The following is a 20,644-nucleotide window of genomic DNA, read 5'->3' as shown; positions in this document are numbered from 1 at the left end:
TGCCAGAGTTTGAGAAAAAACACCATAGACAAAATAACCCCAATTAAGCAAGAACTAAACTTGTCACAAAATATTTATGTGACAACAACATGACGTTAGTGCTAACCGTTAGGAAAAGGAACGCATATTAAATGTTGAGTTTTAAAATATGACACTTGAAAAAATACAATACGTCAAATTTACATGAAAAAAGAGAATTTGTGAGTAATTACTGTTTTTGTAGCTTCATTAGATTATTGCAATGCTTCAAGTGAGTCGGTATTCTACTTTTAGACCCATTAATGAAACATTTTGATGGCATTTTCGAAATATATACGCCGTGAAACAGGGAGCGATAGCTTCAGTACCGTTCACGGGGGCTTCTCACCCGTAATAAGTAAAATACTGTGAAATGTCTTGAAAATTTGGTGCAAGATGAAGTATTTATTTAATTGTTAATATCCACAGATATCATAACGATAATAAGAGGCCGTACTTCTACAGATGTGTGTATTATATACATATTTTAAATTAAAAATATTGTGTAAAAGCGTTTTTAATGCGATAATCATGGATCGAAGTTTTAAAAGTGGGTTGTATGGTGTATCAATGTTTTTATTTTTTATAGTCGAATGCCTACAACAACTACAAAAAAAAATAGGCAGACTGAAAAATAATAGTCCATTAATTGGTATAAAAAAATATGAAGTCTGAGAATGACATACGAAAGGTAGTATTAAGCCGTTTTAGGGAGCTGTTTTCCAGCAAATCACCATTATGCCCTATAACCCACTCTTAAGGTGCTCCCATAGCCGCTGTGCCCACATGATGCACAGATGGGGCCTTAAAGAGTCGGCGATGTGTGAATGTGGTGCGGTGCAGACTACCGAACATGTGGTCAACGAATGCCCGCTCCATTCATTCCCCGGCGGGATTGATGAGGTCCACATGGCGACGCCTGAGGCCCTAAAATGGCTCGCAGATCTAGATGTCCCCCTCTGACCCCCCACCATACGAAAGAAGAAGAATGTATTGATTAAGGCGCTAATTTGTTTTTTCAGTATTTTATTTCGAATTGTGATATTTATTAAGGATTAAAATAACACGCACTATTGTGCTGGCTGGGTCTATCCTTATAAATCGTGTCACAAAGTTGTATGAATAGAAATGTCGATGTTTGAGTGGATTTTATTGTAGTTTTTGTGTTTAATTCGTAGAACTCCATTTATTTTTTTTTTAAATTTAATGTAAATCAAATTTAATAATATTATATTTTTTGGTTTTTGTTATTGGAGCTGTTTCGGCTTTCAAGATCATTTTCAAATTGTGGTTATAACCACGTTATATAATTGCAGAACTTAATAATAATATTATTAAATTTGATTTACATAAAATTTAAAAAAAGTAGTTTTTTATTACTATTTTAATAGATGAAGTCACTGAAGTATCACTAAATGAAGAGGGATTCGAAGATTTTGTACTGGATGCTATTGATGGCAGAAATAATTCTGAAATAGAAGAGTATTCAAGCGAAGATGTTGACCCTGTGGCTGATACTCTAGCATTATTAGCACACAGATCCATTCTCCCAGATGCTGATTCTGAATAGTCTTATAATGCATGTATAATGCATCCACGTCATACGAGAGAAAACCTATTTGGAAGGAGAGTGACTTCCCAGGGTGAGACCACACTGAATTTGATGTTGGTGATTGATTTTTCCAGCAGATATTATTTACAATAAAAGATATAAATTTGTTTTAGACCACTTTAATTTTAATTGCACTCTACCGGTTTCGGAAGCACCCTTCCTTCGTCAGGAGAATATTAAAACTAACCTATGATACAAAATATTGACAGATATATACACAAAAAATATAATTTAGGTGTTTGCGTGGGAGGTTAACAAATTGGGACGGGTAATTGCGGGAATTCCGGCAATAACAGAGCGGTTTACTGGAAATATATCGAGAAAGGGACTAAACGATAAATTAATTTGGTTATTCAATATACTAGCGTTACTAGTTAGGGATTTTTTGATTTCAAGGGCTTCTAAGTTATCTAATCTTTTGCTTTTATTATTACGGTGAAAAATTTTAACCTCTGTGTCCTTATTAAAAGGATGATTGGTGGAAATAAGATGATTGGCAAACTCTGAAAAATTATTGTTATTTAAACATTTTAAATGTTCCGTGATTATAATATTTATATTTTTGGTTGTCTTACCTATGTAGAATGATGGACAATCATTGCAACATAGTTGGTAAATGGCTGAATGGCTCAATTTATGATCTTTATCTTTAGTTTTTTTTAATAATTTATCTAAGGTGTTATCAGTATAGAACACGGGTTTAATGTGGGAAGGTAATTTTTTGGTATTAACTGAAGAAAAATTGGATATATATAAGATCCTACGCCAGTAGAGTGCAATTAAAATTAAAGTGGTCTAAAACAAATTTATATCTTTTATTGTAAATTATGACGAGCCACAAAGTAAATGCTTATTACAAATATGAGATATTATTTACTCAAATTGGGATAACAACTCAATCCGATGGTTCCTGAGTTAAAGAAACTGTTTGAAATGCATGTAATGTTTGCCACCCACAATTCACATGTACTGGCAGAACAGGTACAAAAGTACGGCTATGATCATCTGGCTGTATTTGATGATAATCTCACAGCATCAAAAATTTGCCGTCTAGAAAATTGTAAAAGTAGAACAAAAATGATGTGTGAAAAGCGTAAAACCTACTTGTGCCTTTCGAGAAATAAGCATTGTTTAAAAAATTTTCACACTTAGAAATAGGAGAGGAGAAGAATGGTGTTTTAATTCGAAATTTATTTTTGTTTACGCACAAAAATTTATATGAGTTTATAGAAGTCATCATCAGGGCATACAGTAAAAAATAATCGAAATTATATTTTACAAATAACATCTTTAAGAAATATGAGAAGAATAGGTACCTAAATGTGAAGCACTCCTTCTCGGTCCCAGAGTTAGTCCAGTAGAATGCTCTAAGGTTTGTGAGGCCTTCAGAAACATTTTATTTGCACGCTTCTCGAGTCTGAAAACAAACAAACAAATTATTAGAAAACCTTGTGAAGTATGTAATCTCCAATCTAATTATTATAAAGCTATTAATATATGTGGGTTTTGGAAGAGAGAGAGAATGAAATGACAGATGTAGAATCACTGTTTTCATTATGATTGGTAATAGTGTTGGGGAATTAGATAAATGCAATAAATAGACGAGCGCGGATCTGTGACACGGTGAAGACCCTCTACGCAGCAACTCCAAAGATGACTCCTGTATGGAGTTAATCTAAAAAATATATATATTCAACCACTTTGTTCACTTACGCCTTATGGATTCGACTGGAAGTTTTCCTAGCGGTGCTTTCAGTGCGATGAATCAACTTTGTTCTCTGGAAAATTAAACAAATCTCAATTTAGTGAAATATACAAAATACAATGATAAACATGGCCCAGTTTTTCAGTTACTTTTAAAGCTCAGCATAATTGAGTGTTAACATGTGATCTATGATTTTAATACACGAATGTGCTTCACAACTATACTATACAAAAGCAAACTGTCATGGAAAAATTAACAACTTACTTTTATAAATTTGCCAGTCAATTTTTACAAATTTCTGTGTTTAACCTAACCTTTAAAAAAATATATATAGTTTACTTCTTTTAAACTGTTTTTTATTAAATACGAAAAAACTCCAGTAAAATCATATTAATCTAACTATATGTACTACATATATTTTTTTCTTTATTCATATTTCTTTTTTCATTTAAACCATAGATAATGTAACCACCACTGTTTTGAGTACATAACTTATAATGCCCACTTACAGGCTTCGCCTTTGTTGGATTTTTTTGTTACTGTCTTATGTTTTGTATAATTATATATAGTATTAAAAAAATTGCCAATAAATAAATAAAAAAAACCCCCTTAGAGCTGAATTAAAACTGGCAGTGGTGGCAAATATTTGGTGCTTGATAACAATTGGTAAATTTTTTTTTAATTTTTTATTTTTTTAGTTAATAGTTTAGAAGTTAGTGCTAATTTCATTTGAAAGAATATTAGGTCTCAGAGGGAGTGTTTCATATAGATAGACAAATAGTACAGTGTGTACCAAAAATACAACATAGACAAAACATTGAAAAAATACCTTAAAAACTTACATTAAAAAAAAATTGAGAGAAAAAAAATTCAGTCGAGTTTCATATAAAAATCACCTTCCAAAATAATATAAAAATTGGCCTTGCGTGTAGCTAGAACCAAAAAAAATTGTGCCCCCATAGTCAGTTATACCACAAATTTGAAAATGAAAACTTCCAATTTTTATTTGCCTTAAGATAGTAAGGAAATTTTTTTGAAATCTATGTATTTTCAAATATACACACGGTCTGAAAGAGTTAAGTCCATGTTGGTTATTATGTATGTATACGTAAAAGATAACCACTAAATCTGAGTTTTCATAAACTAATGCATAAAATGTCATATGCAACTTTTAGGGTAGGTAACATTGCCAGTTTAAGTAAGGCATAAACCGAGCTTTAGAAGAAACTGGGGCTGGGCAATAATAATACAATATATAAATATAGAAATCTCAAAGTGTCAAAGCAATAAATACTAGAGTGGAGTGAAATCTTTTTTTTCACTGGACGGTAATGTAAGAGTCAAAATATGGTGCCTTTTAGGTTTAATTTAAGCCATGTAAAATATTATACCATTTGGTTTAGGGTAACTGCCTCCGCAACGGCATCGAATTTATGAAAATAATCGGTTTTACACTCTAATTTGAAGTAATGTTTATGTACGATATTTTTGAATAAACATACCTACCTATTTTTATCAAGAAAGTTTACTTGGTATAATATAGATTTGACACAAAATAAAAAGAAGTTCGAATTCGTGTTTTATAATTTAAATAAGGGGAGAGAGGAAGCGCGGGAGGTGATACTGAGCTTGCTTGCACTTGTCGCGTCTCGAGTCGCGCGTCGTCAGTGCTCTATCGTTCGTGGCTCGGATCAGTCGCACGCTCGTTTATTGTTAAAAATACGTTCGATAATCTTTCGTTGCAACCATGCAAAGAACTCGGAGTGTATTCAAATGTCCTCTATTTGGTGATGTTTGTGAGATGAAAAAAAACGTTCTACCTACTTATGAAGATGTAGTGAAATACTATGAGTGGACGAGACATCAACTGAAATTGCAATTAGAAACTGCAAAAGAATTAATTTTTGGCGAGATAGCAGACATAGTAACGTCGAGAATTGAAAATATATGGCAAACGGCATCTATTCCCACAGTGACGCGGACAAGGATCATTCAAATGTTGAAAGCATATCATCTAAAGTGCAAAAATCTACTCAAATCTATCAAGAGGCTCTCCCCGGACGAGTTAAATAGTTTTCAGCAAAGAAGTAAGATACTTTTTGATATTTCAGCATGCAAGTGCAAAGAATTCGCTCAATGTATCTGTCCTAAGGATAAAAAGGTTCTTAAACGAGAGCAAACTTTTTTGACCGATCAAAGAACGTCTCGGATAATGGTAATCAGCGGAATCGACGTAACTGCTACAAAGAACATGCAAAAAACTCTAAAAAGGAACCATGAACGAGAGAATCGCCGAAACACATCCTTAAGCACTTCAACGTTAGCTGATTTAAATGCTAGTATTTCTTCAGCGACATCATCAGAGACAGAAAAATCTGATTGCTCCATGATCAAAGGCGTTATTAAAAAGGAAATAAAAAAATCGACGCTTAATTTTCCTACGTTATCGAAGACATGTGATAGGTATGGAGTGTCTGACAGAGCAGCAGCAGTAATAGCATCATCTGTTTTGTTCGACATTGGGTCTGATTTTGAGGTCATTGATCGGCACAAGTTACGAAGAGAGAGAACTAAAACTAGAGAAAAAATAACGGAAAATGCAACAATTACAGAGCTCTTGGCCTTATACTTTGACGGGAAAAAAGACAAAACTTTGAATATTGTTAAAAAGGGCGGTAAATGCTACAGGACTATGGTTGTGGAGGAACATATCTCACTAATTCAAGAGCCGGGATCCATTTACATGGGATACGTGGTACCTGATGTTGGGACAGCAAAAGGAATAGAAACCGCGATAACAGGGTTTCTGTTACATAAAGAAGTTTCCCAAGATAGAATTATGGCAATTGGTTGCGATGGTACGAATGTAAATACTGGAAACTATGCTGGAATTATAAGACTGCTTGAGAAAAAGCTACAAAAACCACTTCAGTGGATAATTTGTTTGCTTCACATGAACGAACTGCCTTTGAGACATCTGTTTCTTCATCTCGATCAGAGGCGGTCCCTGCCTTAGTGCATTTGTGCACTGCACTGCCAAACTTCGATATACGTCAGAAATGTAAATTCGTATATCCACTCACGAAGAATTCCCGCCAGATCATTATAATATTCTTACCAATCAAAGTATGTACTAGACTCCCGCGCGTGCGAAAAACAGTGTAATATATCAACCCGTGCATTTTTGGCTATGCCCGAGACATGCCATGTACCTTCTATAGGCACTGTCTCTAGAGGTCGGAACCGTGAAATGAGCGAGACAGGTAGAGACCCATAACGGCTGTTGATGTGTTAGAGCAGTGGAGATAGAAGCTGGTCTGTGCATTATCGGCGCATGCGCCGAAACATCCTGGTATATATCAAAAACCTTAAACATGCGTAAAACGTTTGGAATGCATTAGTTAGGATTGACAGATTTCGAACTAATTAACAATGTTATAATATTCTAGAGTTACCAGCGCGATCTACATAATCTGCAAACTTGACAGTATTCATTATTGGCGATTGACGCGACGTTTAAACGGTTTTTGCGAGTTTTGCTCTGCAAAAAGTTTTTTTAAAATGAGTGCTAATGAAAACATTGCGGTTAACATTGATTTTATCAAAAGTAACCGAAGTTCATTTGAAAATAAATTGTTTTTGAAAAATAATGGCCCTCCCAAACCATTGCTGAACATAATACAAGTTTGTAAGGTTAAGGAAAAAACTGTGAATAGAGCATTTAAAAAAGAACTTTATTCGAAAGCATTTTGGCTTTGTGGATGTGATCGTTTAAACACATTTTTTTGTTTTCCGTGTACAATTTTCGGAGGTGATAAATCGTGGAGTGAAAGTGGTATAAATGATATTGCTCATTTTACTGAAAAAGTAAATAAACACTCATTGTCCCAAGCACACATAAATAACGTATTACAATTTAGTTTGTTGGGACGAGTTGATATACGATTACAACTTGATGTTGGTTTTCGCGAATCTGTTAAACAATTTAATGAGAAAGTTCGCCAAAACAGATTGATTTTGTCCAGAATTATAGACTGTGTTAGATTTTGTGGCGCATTTGAACTAGCTTTAAGAGGACATAACGAATCTGAAGATTCTACGAATAGGGGAGTGTTTCGTGGTCTGATAGATTTTGTAGCTGAAATTGATTCGTCTATGAAGGATCATCTTGAAAAAGCAACCGTGTTTAAAGGCGTTTCTAAGACTATTCAAAATGACTTATTGGACGCAATATTACGTGTTTGTCACGAGAAAATTTTGCAAGAGATTTCGGAAGCCGATTTTTTTTCGATCCAAGCCGATGAGACCACTGACGTCTCTATATCAACCCAGATGGTTTTAATTGTACGATACGAAATGAAAGGAGTAATATATGAACGGTTCTGGAAATACCTAACGCCCAGAGACCAAAGTGCATCAGGATTAAGCCAAGTCATTTTGACTGAAGTACATCAATTTAACAAGAACAAGGAAAACATCAAACATAAATTTATTGCACAAAGTTATGACGGGGCGAGTGTCATGAGTGGACATTTAAATGGAGTCCAGGCAAAAGTAAGAGAGGTGTATCCATACGCACATTTTACCCATTGTTATGCACATCAACTTAACTTAATTCTTGAAAAATCTGTTTCGAAAAATATACATGTGAAAAATTTTTTTGCACATTTACATAGTTTTCCAAATTTTTTTTCGCGCTCAGCAAAAAGCACCGCTATTTTAAATGAAATCGTGTCCAAAAAAATAGAATCAGTCCCCCAAACACGATGGAGCTATAATATTCGAACTGTTTCTACTATATTCGGTGACAGACTCTCATTAATACAGTGCATGGAAAATATAACAAATTCATTGACAACAGATACTAATACTCTAAATCAAGCTGAAATGCTATTACATTATCTAAACGACGAAGAGTTCAATTTTTGGCTTTCTTTTTTTAATGATGTATTACCACACTGTGAAGTACTTTTCAAACAATTGCAAGGACGGTCAATTGATACTATCCAAGTAAAATCGTTCATTGAAAACTTTGAAAAGTGCATTCAAAACGTTAGGAATTCCTTAGATAGAAGAGTGGAGCCACCAGCAAAAAGGATACGACTAGAACGACCTTTTTCTGCATTATGTGCAGAAGTTTGCGATCTTATAACAGCCGGAATTACTGACCGTTTCAAATTCACGCAGCACTTGCTAGCCGCAAAATTATTTTTTACTGAAATGTTCCCTGTGTACAAAAATAATTTCCCGGAGGAAGAGTTTAAAGTGACTACGAGTGTGTACGATTTTTTGGATAAAGTGAAACTTCGAAACGAATTACGTGTCCTTTACTCTAGAGATGATTTTGCGAATGCTGACGGAGCAATATCAATTTTACAATTATTTTACAAGTGTAACTTGGTGGAGTGTTTTAGTGAAATAGTGAAACTGTTAAAAATAATTTGTACTATTCCGATGACAACTGTCGAGTGCGAAAGGTGTTTTTCTACATTGAAACGTGTAAAAACATTTCTGAGGAATACTATGTCCCAAGATCGTCTCAATGCTTTATCAATGATGAGCATCGAAAAAAGTTTGATCTCGTCTATACCAGACTTTAATAATCTAGTAATTGAAGAATTTTCTCAAATGAAAGAGCGACGAATGGATTTTCTCTACAAATGAATTATTTGTACTGGGTATGTAGTTCCCTTTAAATCACTTTATTTTTCTATTTTACATGTTACCATTATTTGTGAAATGCACTGCTGGCAAATTCTGTCACGAGCCGCCTCTGATCTCGATGGGTGTACTTCGGGACCTAAATCTTATATTGGTCCACTGGGAAAATCACTGGAAACCTGTGAAAAGCTGCCTGTTAAAAATTTTGAACGCATCGAAGGTCAAATGCTACCAGAAAAGGCCAAAGATCTGAGTTCAGACCAACAGTACTTGCATAAAATTGTCTCGGCGGTGATTTCAGGTGAATTTCCAGAAGACCTAGGCAATAAATCTCCAGGAAAACTATCACATGCCCGTTGGATCACGCGTGCTAACCGAATACTACGTTTGTATGTATCTACTGAAGAACCATCTGAAAATTTGAAAACTCTGGCTACTTTTGTGGTCAAAGTTTACGCACCGTCTTGGTTCTCAATTAAAAATAAACCATCATGCAAAGATGGCACGCGTCATCTGTTCAATATCACTAAGGCCTCCAGATACCTGCCAGAAACTCTAAAAAAAATTATAGATCCTGTTATCCAAAGAAACGGCTACTTTGCGCATCCTGAAGGGATTCTACTTGCGATGATAACAGATGATAAAAAAACATGTTAGAGAGCTGGCAGCCCGCCGCATACTAAAGGCACGCAGTACTGCTCAACCTCCAACACCTAGAATGTTTCAAGTGCCATTGATAGATTTCAATGCTTCTACATATATTGATTTAATAAATTGGCAGGAAAACTTAACCGAACCACCGATTTTGAAAAACTTATCGGACCAGGAAATTCAGAATATCGTGGAATCTGGTGGCGAAAGCGAACTATTGTTTATAAGGCTTCCCTGCCATACTCAAGCTGTTGAAAGAGCTGTAAAGAATACGACAGAAGCTTCCATTTCTCAGTGCACAAGAAAGTCGCGACTAGGTGCCATAAATGCCAAGCTTGAATCGCGGAACATAATGCCTAAATTTGAAACTAAAAAGGATTTTAAACCTCAATAATAAATGTATAATTTTTCAAGTTTGTTTTAAATTTCAAGAGCTGTAAAGACTTCGACAGAAGCTTCCATTTCTCAGTGTACAAGAAAGTCGCGGCTAGGTGATGCCAGGCTGGAATCGCAGAACAAAATACCTAAATTTTAAACTAAAAAAGGATTTTAAACCTAAATAATAAATGTATAATTATGTTTCAATTTTTTTTTTAGAGCGATGCCTTAATAAACATCTTAAAATATATTGTTTATCATTTAACACCTACTTACCACTAAATTAATCATAACGTATCGCCTTATAAACTTTTAACTTTTTTACCCTAATTTTCAATTTTTGGGGTCACTGCAGAGGCAGAAGATCTTAATTAAATGAAATGAAAAATACCACGTATTTTTATTTTAACATAAGGCACAAATCCCCCCCTCTTAGAACTCTGAATCATAAATTTTTTTTTTCATACATCCGTGCTCCAGGCTAATAAATACCTCAATTTAGTGCTTTCGATTTTGTAGTTTTAGTACTAAACTGCCACGCGACGCGTAAGGTTGTGTGCTACCTCTAAGTAAATTGCATTAAAAAGTGCCAAAATGTCCTCGTGTGTGATGAGACAATGTTTTCATTACTCGGCAAACAATAGTAAAAGTCAAGGAATGATATTTCATTTGTGCATATCATTGTTATTACTTATTATTATAAATAACACAATTGTTTTCCGCCCGAAGATTTTATGGGTCATAGAGAAAATGCAAGGCCAACTAGAGTACAGGTCTGTGCGCAACAGCCAAATTACGAGGTCAGTGTTGTCGCTGAGTAAACTTCACTGTTTAAAATAGTCTCTTCACTCTGTCTATTTATATGCCTGAGGTAAAAAAACACACCAAATCAACAGTTATAATGATTATCAACAACAATCGCTGCAAACTGTCGTTGCTCTATTATGGCGTGGCGTTGACTTAATCATTTGACACCTCAATATCCATCAGGAGCCCAGGCATGTACTTATGTCGGCCTTGAGGTGGTAATTGACGTAACTTTTGAATACGAAAATGCCACCCGGTCCTATTGTTTATTATCGCATAAGTGTGTTTCTTACTTGTCAAATTTTATCTTAATTTTGTGAAACAATAACAAGTCTAGATGTATTTTGATGTCATTGGGGCTGTGTACTTCCAGTATTAGATCAATGTTTCTTACGGGCATTGGAGAATGAGTCTGAAATGATCTCTGCATGCTTCCCAGGCTGTTGCATCTCTGGTGTTCCTTGAGGGCGGTGAGAGACTTGTATACCACGGCGCTCCGGACCGTGCCGATGAGAGAGGTATAAGAATTCCTTCCGGCGTTGTTGAGCCACTGACACATGGACCGCAAATCTTCCAATGCGGCTATGGGTACTCCCAGACTTGGAGGGGCACTCTCCACACTGGAATCTTCAATAGATCATTTATGTATTTGTATACGTCCAAATGGGCTTCAGATGTACTCATTAATATTGTATATTAAATGAAAAAACACACTTTGAAATACACTACTTTTATTGGATTAGTAAATGACAGCCAACCAGGTTTCGCTTATCTCAAGCTTCATCAGGGCTTATCTTAACTAATCATAATTACATACAGACATATATATAATCTCGACTAAGGAGTTCTCTAGTGAAATGAGGCTTACGATTTTGTTGTAATATTCTCCTTTTTTTAATAAATAAATCAAATAAAAAATAAAAAACATATTGCAAGTCTACGACTCATACACGAAAATAATGCAAAGAGAGAAAAAGATAACAATATAAAAGAAGAAGGACACCTTATTGGCAACAGAAAGAGATATAACTAGAAAAGAGGGAGACAAATTATTATATGAGGTGTAGGTAAGGGGAAGGAGGAAATAGTTCCAGCGGGGATGAAACTTCTGGAACTAAAATATTACATAAAAATGGAATAGGAATTAGATTAAATAATTTAGAAGTTTTCAAAATTAAGAAAGCGGTCAGCAATAACTCCAACATAATAATTAATAAGCAAATAAATTTAACTGAGTTTAAGCTCTATCGGATGTCGGGAATTGGGTTAATTTCCGCTTCCAAGATTTGCATTCATTCATTACCCAAAACAACAGTGAAAATCAAATAGAAGTATATATGTAAAAAGGACTGGAGTTCCTTATTATGTTTGATGTCAGATGGTAGGAAATAAAAAGGACTGGAGTTCCTTATTATGTTTGATGTCAGATGGTAGGAAATAAAAAGGACTGGAGTTCCTTATTATGTTTGATGTCAGATGGTAGGAAATAAAAAGGACTGGAGTTCCTTATTATGTTTGATGTCAGATGGTAGGAAATAAAAAGGACTGGAGTTCCTTATTATGTTTGATGTCAGATGGTAGGAAATAAAAAGGACTGGAGTTCCTTATTATGTTTGATGTCAGATGGTAGGAAATAAAAAGGACTGGAGTTCCTTATTATGTTTGATGTCAGATGGTAGGAAATAAAAAGGACTGGAGTTCCTTATTATGTTTGATGTCAGATGGTAGGAAATAAAAAGGACTGGAGTTCCTTATTATGTTTGATGTCAGATGGTAGGAAATAAAAAGGACTGGAGTTCCTTATTATGTTTGATGTCAGATGGTAGGAAATAAAAATGGGAGGAAATGAGCTGAAAGAATATTTGTTGTGAATGTGAATATTTGTGATATTATATATGGTGAATATTTACGGAAAAAATTTATTATTTACCTTCTTCCAATGCAATGAGATCCAATAAAATAATTGGAAGTAAAGGCTTGCTGTGTTTAACCAGCTGATCTTTCAATTCACTTTCCAATTTAGCAGCACCGGTGAAATATAAAGTATTCTGTAAACAAAAAACAATTAAACATAAAATTAATGGAAACAGACACAGCATTCCATAACAAGTAAACATAAAAGTAATGGAAACAGACACAGGATTACAAAACAAGTAAACATAAAAGTAATGGAAACAGACACAGCATTCAAAAACAAGTAAACATAAAATTAATTGAAACAGACACAGCATTAAATTTTTTATGTTTTTTTTTTTTTTTAAAAGAAAGACAAACATTCCCGGGTTACGAATAACCTGACAATATTTGAAAATCTCCTACTACCACCACAGTAAACTGAAAATGTTGCTTGTGTTGTGATGGAGGACTTAGCCAGCCGAGGAATTGAACACACTACGCCTGGGTGGGACCCAAACGCGATGTCAACTCGGCCACCAACCGGTCATACATATATATGTGTGTAAATAATAGGTTAAACTTACAACATTTTCTAGTTCCACACTTTGAGGGTTATTTTTATTAAAATAGGTTTGGGCCTCGGATAGTTTATTCATTGCCTGCAAATAGAAGAAGTAAAATGTATTTATTTTAAAAGTTGATACGTTATTAATAAATACAGATCTTCGGGACCATTTATCAAATAACTTCATTAGTCCGGACCCAAATTGAGTATAACTCATCTATTTGGTCAATGCATTATAACATTCTTTTGACGTACAGCACAATTTTTTAAGATACATATATAAATCATAAACTTAATACATGATATATGAAAAATCTAAAATTAATAAAGCTAATATTGGTATCTAATGTCATTTTCCTTTTTAAAATCATTAATTCCCTTATTGACAGACATGTATTATTGCAATTGATTTCATTTCATTTTCCTAATAGAGTCACACAAACTAAAACAATAATGTCAATACCAATTCGTTCATAACCAGGGCCGGCCCTGAGCTAAACGGCGCAAATAAAATTTTGATGCCCCTTATCAAAACCAGTAAACGCCTACTGTTATCAATATTATTCGCATGATTTGTACATTTCTGAAAAATAATCTTAACACATTCTTTGCGGGAAACGAGAAAACTCGTCATGCGCCTTTTACAGTAAGACGGGAGACGAGTTTACTCGTTTTGTTGTGCAAAGCGGTAAGGAGCGGGAAACTTATAAACAAGGGGTTCTAAATGGGTGCGGGGTCATGTGTTTTCTATTGTCGGCGGTACCCGATCTATCTACCTGTCAATACAATGAGTTTTAAAGACAGCAAAAAAATAAAATCGTTGTCACATATGTTCTGCTCACAAACTACGCAGTGAAACGGGGTACATGTGCAAGTTTTTCAATGTGCCCCTGCATAAAGGAAAGTGTTTCGAATGCTATCACACATTGAAGCACTATTAGGTTAAAGTTTTTTTTTTATATGTATTGAAAATTTTTAAATAATCTTGTAATTTTGTATGAATAAATTTCGATATGTTATTTCGATTGTGAAATACTGTTTTTTCTATGATTCCCAAGAAAGTAGAAAGTTTTTGTTCATAAAAAAAGGAATTACACATACATTGCTAAGTAAATAAATAGAGACATTGTTTTAAAGTAAAACACTGAAAGTTTCATCGGAAAATATCAAATAGATATGAATATTTTGCGGAAAGAGTAATTTTGGGGCTAAAATTTAAAAAAATACCCGCGCTTCGCCCCCAATTTGGCGGTAAAATGCCCGACCATAAGGGTGTACCATCATTAAGGGTGATGTGTTAGAACTGTTATTATCACCAACAATTTGGTGACCAGAGCGGACTGCTCCAATTGCGGCCGCATATGGCCAGCCCTGTTTATAAACTCACTTATGCAACGCATACACAGCTTAGGTAACTAATATGCAGAAGTAGCAAATATTTTTAATAGCACCGAAAGAACTTACAAAAAACATTTCTCCTATTTTTTTAAAACAGTAATTAGTTAACATTTTGTTTCTTATAGCCTGATTGTAAATTTTAGCTATAAAATTTAGTTTTCATATTAATATGTTTACACTATTATTGTTTTGTAATCCATTTTTATGAAAAAATGTTTTATTCTGCAATAAAGATAATTGTTCTGTAAATAAATAATGAGTAAACATTGGATTATGTGTGGGTATATGGGTGCTTTTTGTATTTCACTTACGAGACTAGACGCTTGTATGGTCTAACTGTTAAATTTACAGTTAATTATCCAATATATAAATTGGGAATATAATGGCCACATACATTGCGGTCTTGCCAGTTTAACTATGCGACTGTTGCATTTATGATCAATCGGCGGCTAACCCCATAAGAGGATATACTTTCATCAAAACATACATATAATATATAATAAGAAAATATTCAGAACAAATTTATGAAACACCTATGGTATCGTTTTAGTGACCATCGATTTGTCCCTGTCACTTTATATAAACGCAGAAAAATCTCTGATGCATTATTCTTACACAAAATCGTGAACTGCCTTGTTGATTCATCATATCTGTTAGAAAGGATTGCATTTCGTTGCCCCAAGCAAAACACCAGATCGAATGATTTATTTAGAATAGTACGTATCTGTGAAACTCACAATGCCTCTAGAGATGTAGACATTTTCAACCATAACTTGATATCATATAAAATTCAGCATAATAAATTAAAATACTTTTAATTTATTCGATTTTTTTGTTGTGAAAATTACATTATTATAACCCATAGTGAATAGTATAGCTATGCGAAAAGTTGTATTTTTTCTATTTGTTTTTAATTTATGTATATTTTTTTGCCATTTAATATGTTGTGTAGGTAAAAAATACTAAATCAACATTTAACTTAATGGAACTTAATTGGTCTAGAACATATGAATGTTTATTGTTATAATTTTTTACTGTACGACTGTTTGCTTCCTAAATAAAAAGAAATAAAAAAATTAAAAAAATATAGTCTAAGATCCCTTAAAGAACGACCGTCACCGAGATGTTTATTTGATGAAACGTATTTTATATTTAATTTAATATGTCAATAAATATATTGCATATCGGTTGCCTAGCAAATTTTAGTCCAGGGTATTTTTTTATTTATTTATTTATTTAATACATGTTACATTATTATGAAATTTACATAGAGTAGATATAATGAATCACCATACTAGGCGGCTGCCTAGTATGGTGGTATGATTAATTAATAATTTAAAAAAAAATTTTTTTTAAACATTTCACCGGTTTGATTATTATAGAAATTCTATACTAATCGAAAGTATGAAACCCATAGAATATGCAAACGTTAGGTTGCCTACTCTTTTCCGGTCACAACTCTCAGGTTGCCATGTATAAACAGGTAAATCGAAAAAGCATTTTGCACCGGTCTGATTATTGAATAAAAATTATATGAAATTAAAGATTATTTCATTATGAACACGATGGTATAAGGTTGCCTGCTAAAAATCAGTCCCGAATTCCGGTTGTCGAATTTTGAAAACTAAAACTTTTTGAAAACATGCCGCGAATTCTCGTGTGCGACTGAGAGGTCCCAACCAACCATCCCATGCGATAGAAGAGGACAAAGCATAGCAGCTGTCCGTCCATTAAAACAAAGAGAGTGCGCATGCTATTTGTTCTTGAAAATGAAAAGGATAGCGCTAGACTCGTGCAAGGTACCATCTAGTCTAGAGTGCACCGAGTGACGGTCGTTCTTTAAGGGATCCTATACTAATAGGGTAAATTGCATTTAAAGGGCAACATTGTAAAGGTTAAATAAGAAAATGCATAATACAATCTGTATAATGTCTAATAATGAGTATATTAATGTTTACCTGAAGAAAAGTGTTAAGATTTTCTCCTGATGGTCCGGCGTTGACCACATCGGAAACCTCATGGGCCACAAAATAATAACTGATCACATGGTCTAAAGACTGCAAAGTTCTCTCCAGATCTGGATTTCATGAATTAAAGAAAATAATCACAAGTAGTTTAACTCTGCAATCGATAACGACACACATTTGGTTGTTGGCTTATTACAAAATTAAGTACATATATCAATAAAACAACAGACGAAAGAAAAATGATGGATTGGAGCTGAATCTCAATGTTTAACCCACACACTGCTCAACAAATTAGGTCAGGTAGATCACCTAAAGCGGCCTAAATTTGACAATTTTAATTTATCGTTATGTTTTTCACGTTCGGATGAAGAAAGATATTTCTTTTTGAATATTTCTCAGCGCGTGATGCCAATAGAATAAAGAATAAGTCACATTCAGTTCGGTACCTGGGTTCAGTACCATTCAACCTATTGTCCGTTCCGCAAAAATTAGATATAATTTTGTTATTAATAATTTTTGTTGATTACTCATGTTTTATGTGACAGTCACAGTTGGCTTGTCTTTCAAATCATAAATATACAAGTGTGTCAGTCCTACTTAACAGGTTCATTGCCAGTCTTGAACAGTGAAGGCTTGAGAAACTCTGATGTATTTCATTATTATTTAGTCTCCATATTTTAATTATAAAATAAGTCCAAAATATTATTTTAATTTTCTCGAACACTCCAAATGCTCCATGCGGAGTTGGCTGTAAACCTGTCAAAGGACAGAAAATGGCAGTCGTTTAAAAGGATACTTTGTTGTTTGCGTTGTAAATGCGCAGTGTCATTATAAACCGGGAGAATAGTCTGCTCCAGTTTGGCCAATCTGTGTTCAAAAGAATCCAGAATTCCAACAATTGATCCGGTAAGCTGGGAACTTTTATCCACCCGCTCTTTGAGCAGGTTTAGATTTGACATTTCCTGAAAAGAAAACAAGGTAATTATTTACCTAACCGCTGCACTTTTAGCAACAGATTATGGAAATTAGACTTCGTTTCAACAACTACTACAAGAAACAACTTATTACACAAAAAAAAACTATTTACATAATAGGTTCATAGTTCTCAAATTTTCTATGCAAGGAACATTGGAATATTCTGCCCATATCATCCTGAAATGGGCGGTTAATTAATTTTTATTATGTTCATTAATTTTATCTTAGCATCATCCAATTTGATAATTGTTCATTTTGCTTATTATTTATTTATTATTCACTAACGCCCTATCGGGCTGTCAGAGGAAATTGACAATTTATTTATATATATATAATAGCATAAATATATATATAAAATAAAATAAAATTCAAATACTATTACTAAGATTAACATAAAATCCAAATAAAAAGACCTGTTATTGTAAATAAAGCAAAGTTTCAAATAGAAAGTAAGTATCTACATTGTACATTTGTATATGCATACAATTATTCATGTTTGTTGCAAACTAGTAAGACTGAAAACAGGCAAATAATTTACTCGTAAGATATATATAAAAATATATACTGATATGTATTATAAAACAGAAGTTTAAAAAAAGAAGACAAATAATGTCTGTTGTATATAGAAAAAAAAACCTAATAAGTAATGGCCAAATACCAACGCTGTAATTAATATTGAATTTAAATAATAGTGCTTGAAATGGTAAATAAATCAAAGTATAATACATATATATATATATATCAAGTATGTTCGTACATGCATACAGTCATGCATATTTAGATTGAAAAGAAACTCTTACAAGTCTATCCATACAAAAAATCCAAAATGGCGGCAAAGGGAGATTTTGAACTTTGATTGGATAAAAATGTAATTCTAATGCATCTTTTACAATCTCTCCCGGCGTAAATAGAAACTAAGGCGTAAGGTGAACGTTGTGTAATTTCCAAAATCTGTATTATTAAGCGCGGTGGTTAGGTAAATATTTACCAAAAATAATACAATGTGATCTATGGTTTCAGACAGCCTAGTGAACATCGATTATCAGGAAATATTATGGACCTAAAAGCCCTGGAAGGAGCAATTCGAGAGCAATTTGAAGCCGCGGGGTGAGAGGGAAGGTGTACGGAAAATAACTAAAGCAACTTAATTTTTTTAATGACGTATCCTATTCCTTGTCTCATCAAATATCCGAAAAAATCATAAGCTGTTATAACTGCATTAACACAAAAATAAAATAATAATAGTTTATTATGCACCACATTGCATACAAATCAGTTAAAAGTTAGTCATACAAGATGGCTGCCAGGCAATTTCCCCTCACCATAGATTTGGCTTCAATGCCATTCATACTAAATCGCACTAATGCTCTGTCCAGGGCTTCTTAGGTCCATGGGAAATATGTAAACCTTTTGTATTGAGTTACGCCCACAACATCAACTCCCCTATATAAATGATGTGGTAAATTTTGTAGCTCTTCAGTCTTTAAAGAATATAGCGGGTTATAGTCATATAAATAAGAAATAATAATAAACTGTGGGGGTAAAATATTTAATCCATTATCTACCTTTTCCAATTTGGACTCGATCTCGAACTTTTTCTCCATTGTGAAGAAGAAACGTTTTTATCTTGTTCAACAACTAAAACTCATTACACGATCTCAGCAATTAAAAATGAAAATATTGTTTGAATGCAAAAACACTCGTTATCATTTTATTTTTGCACATATTTTGACATTTAAGCGATTTGACAGAAGACAGAACAATTGACAATAATGTTTCCAATGAAAAATATCCAGCGTTGCCATATCTAGAGAGAAATCCCTAGATCTAGGGAGAAACATAGAGTTCACGTGTTTTTTCAGAACAAAATTATTAATCATATGTATAACATTGTATAATGCGTCTAGTTCACTTTGGACCAATGCATTGGGCCAATGCGCTGGCCCAACGGGCATAGGACCACTTGGAGTACGCACGCGTTGGTCGCCAAAGTGAGTGGTTTATTTATGCCAACATTGGCCGGCCAACCCGATTATTGTAGGTGTTCGTACACACGTCAAAGGATTTTGGCACCCAAAGCATTCACAAGTTGGCCCCGTCTTCAGTTCGATAGATAGTAGTGTTGATTATTACGTGAGCGATTATTTATGTTTACGAATTACGATGATGATTATGATGAATAATTAATCGTGCTGCACAAATAAATTCCCGCGGCTATGATAGTAAGAATAGGGTATTTTCATTGCTTTCTTTTTATTCTAAAAAAAATTACGATTGTGAAAGTATTTTTCTGTTGACGAATAAATTTTCTATAATTATTTGGAATGTTCCATTTTCGATTTGCCGCCTAAATGACATGATCGTTTTTATTCATGAACTGGCCAAGAGCATTGGCGCCAACGTCGGCCAACGTGAACTAAGGGAATGATGTTGAAACATTGGTATTAAATTTAATGCAAGTTTCGTGTCAACATTTAAAGGTAATTTTCATTTCACCTACTGCTACTATTTGCTGAATTATATGAAATCCTTATCGCACGACAATCATATTATCTCTTTCACTGGACATGTTAATAAGCTATTTTAATTTTCTTGAAATAGTAAAATGCAAGGGCGTATATAATGGAAGGGGGGGGGGGTACAGGAGTTCACCATCCATTCAATGGCCTCAGCATTGCGTAGGAAAAAAGAGAATAATAGAGTAGAAAGTACTCAGAGATCACTTTCGTAGAAAACACAACTATATTGTTTGCGCCATCTCTTTTATCAATGTGAAATAAATAATAAATTTTAAACTCCACTCCACCCCCTTATTTTTTGTCTCCCCAAAAAGGTGGATCCTCCTCTTACGCTCAATTCAGACGTGGCGATTTTAATTGATCAACTCTCTGTTGAATGACACTTGAAAGCTAATCGACAAGTGTTAACACCCTGTCAACAAAGTCGATCAAGTTTTTAGTTGAGCGATTAAAGTAGAAAGCTCGTCTAATTTTGCTGTTTAAGTGTGAGTC

General features: G+C 33.9%; 1 protein-coding gene across 1 annotated transcript in view; it reads right to left on the bottom strand.

Moving 5' to 3' along the window:
- Exo70 (exocyst complex component 7) overlaps positions 1-19,395 on the bottom strand; it is a 41,896-nt gene extending 22,501 nt beyond the window's left edge. Inside the window, exons 1-8 of the mRNA XM_089631790.1 lie at positions 19,199-19,395; positions 17,455-17,620; positions 16,650-16,768; positions 13,313-13,387; positions 12,763-12,880; positions 11,227-11,459; positions 3,344-3,408; positions 2,947-3,047 (exon numbers count right to left, since the gene is read on the bottom strand). Of these exons, the coding sequence (XP_089487916.1) occupies positions 2,947-3,047; positions 3,344-3,408; positions 11,227-11,459; positions 12,763-12,880; positions 13,313-13,387; positions 16,650-16,768; positions 17,455-17,620; positions 19,199-19,237 (916 nt within the window). The 5' untranslated portion in view covers positions 19,238-19,395. The remainder of the gene's footprint in view (positions 1-2,946; positions 3,048-3,343; positions 3,409-11,226; positions 11,460-12,762; positions 12,881-13,312; positions 13,388-16,649; positions 16,769-17,454; positions 17,621-19,198) is intronic.
- Positions 19,396-20,644: the final 1,249 nt, after the last annotated feature.

This window comes from Hesperophylax consimilis, chromosome 5 (assembly GCF_061612785.1).
Source record: "Hesperophylax consimilis isolate HC1 chromosome 5, BYU_Hcon_1.0, whole genome shotgun sequence".
Classification (NCBI taxonomy): Eukaryota; Metazoa; Arthropoda; class Insecta; order Trichoptera; family Limnephilidae; genus Hesperophylax; species Hesperophylax consimilis.
The sequence above is the reverse complement of the archived record's forward strand: the minus strand, read 5'-3'. Positions and strand labels throughout refer to the sequence as shown.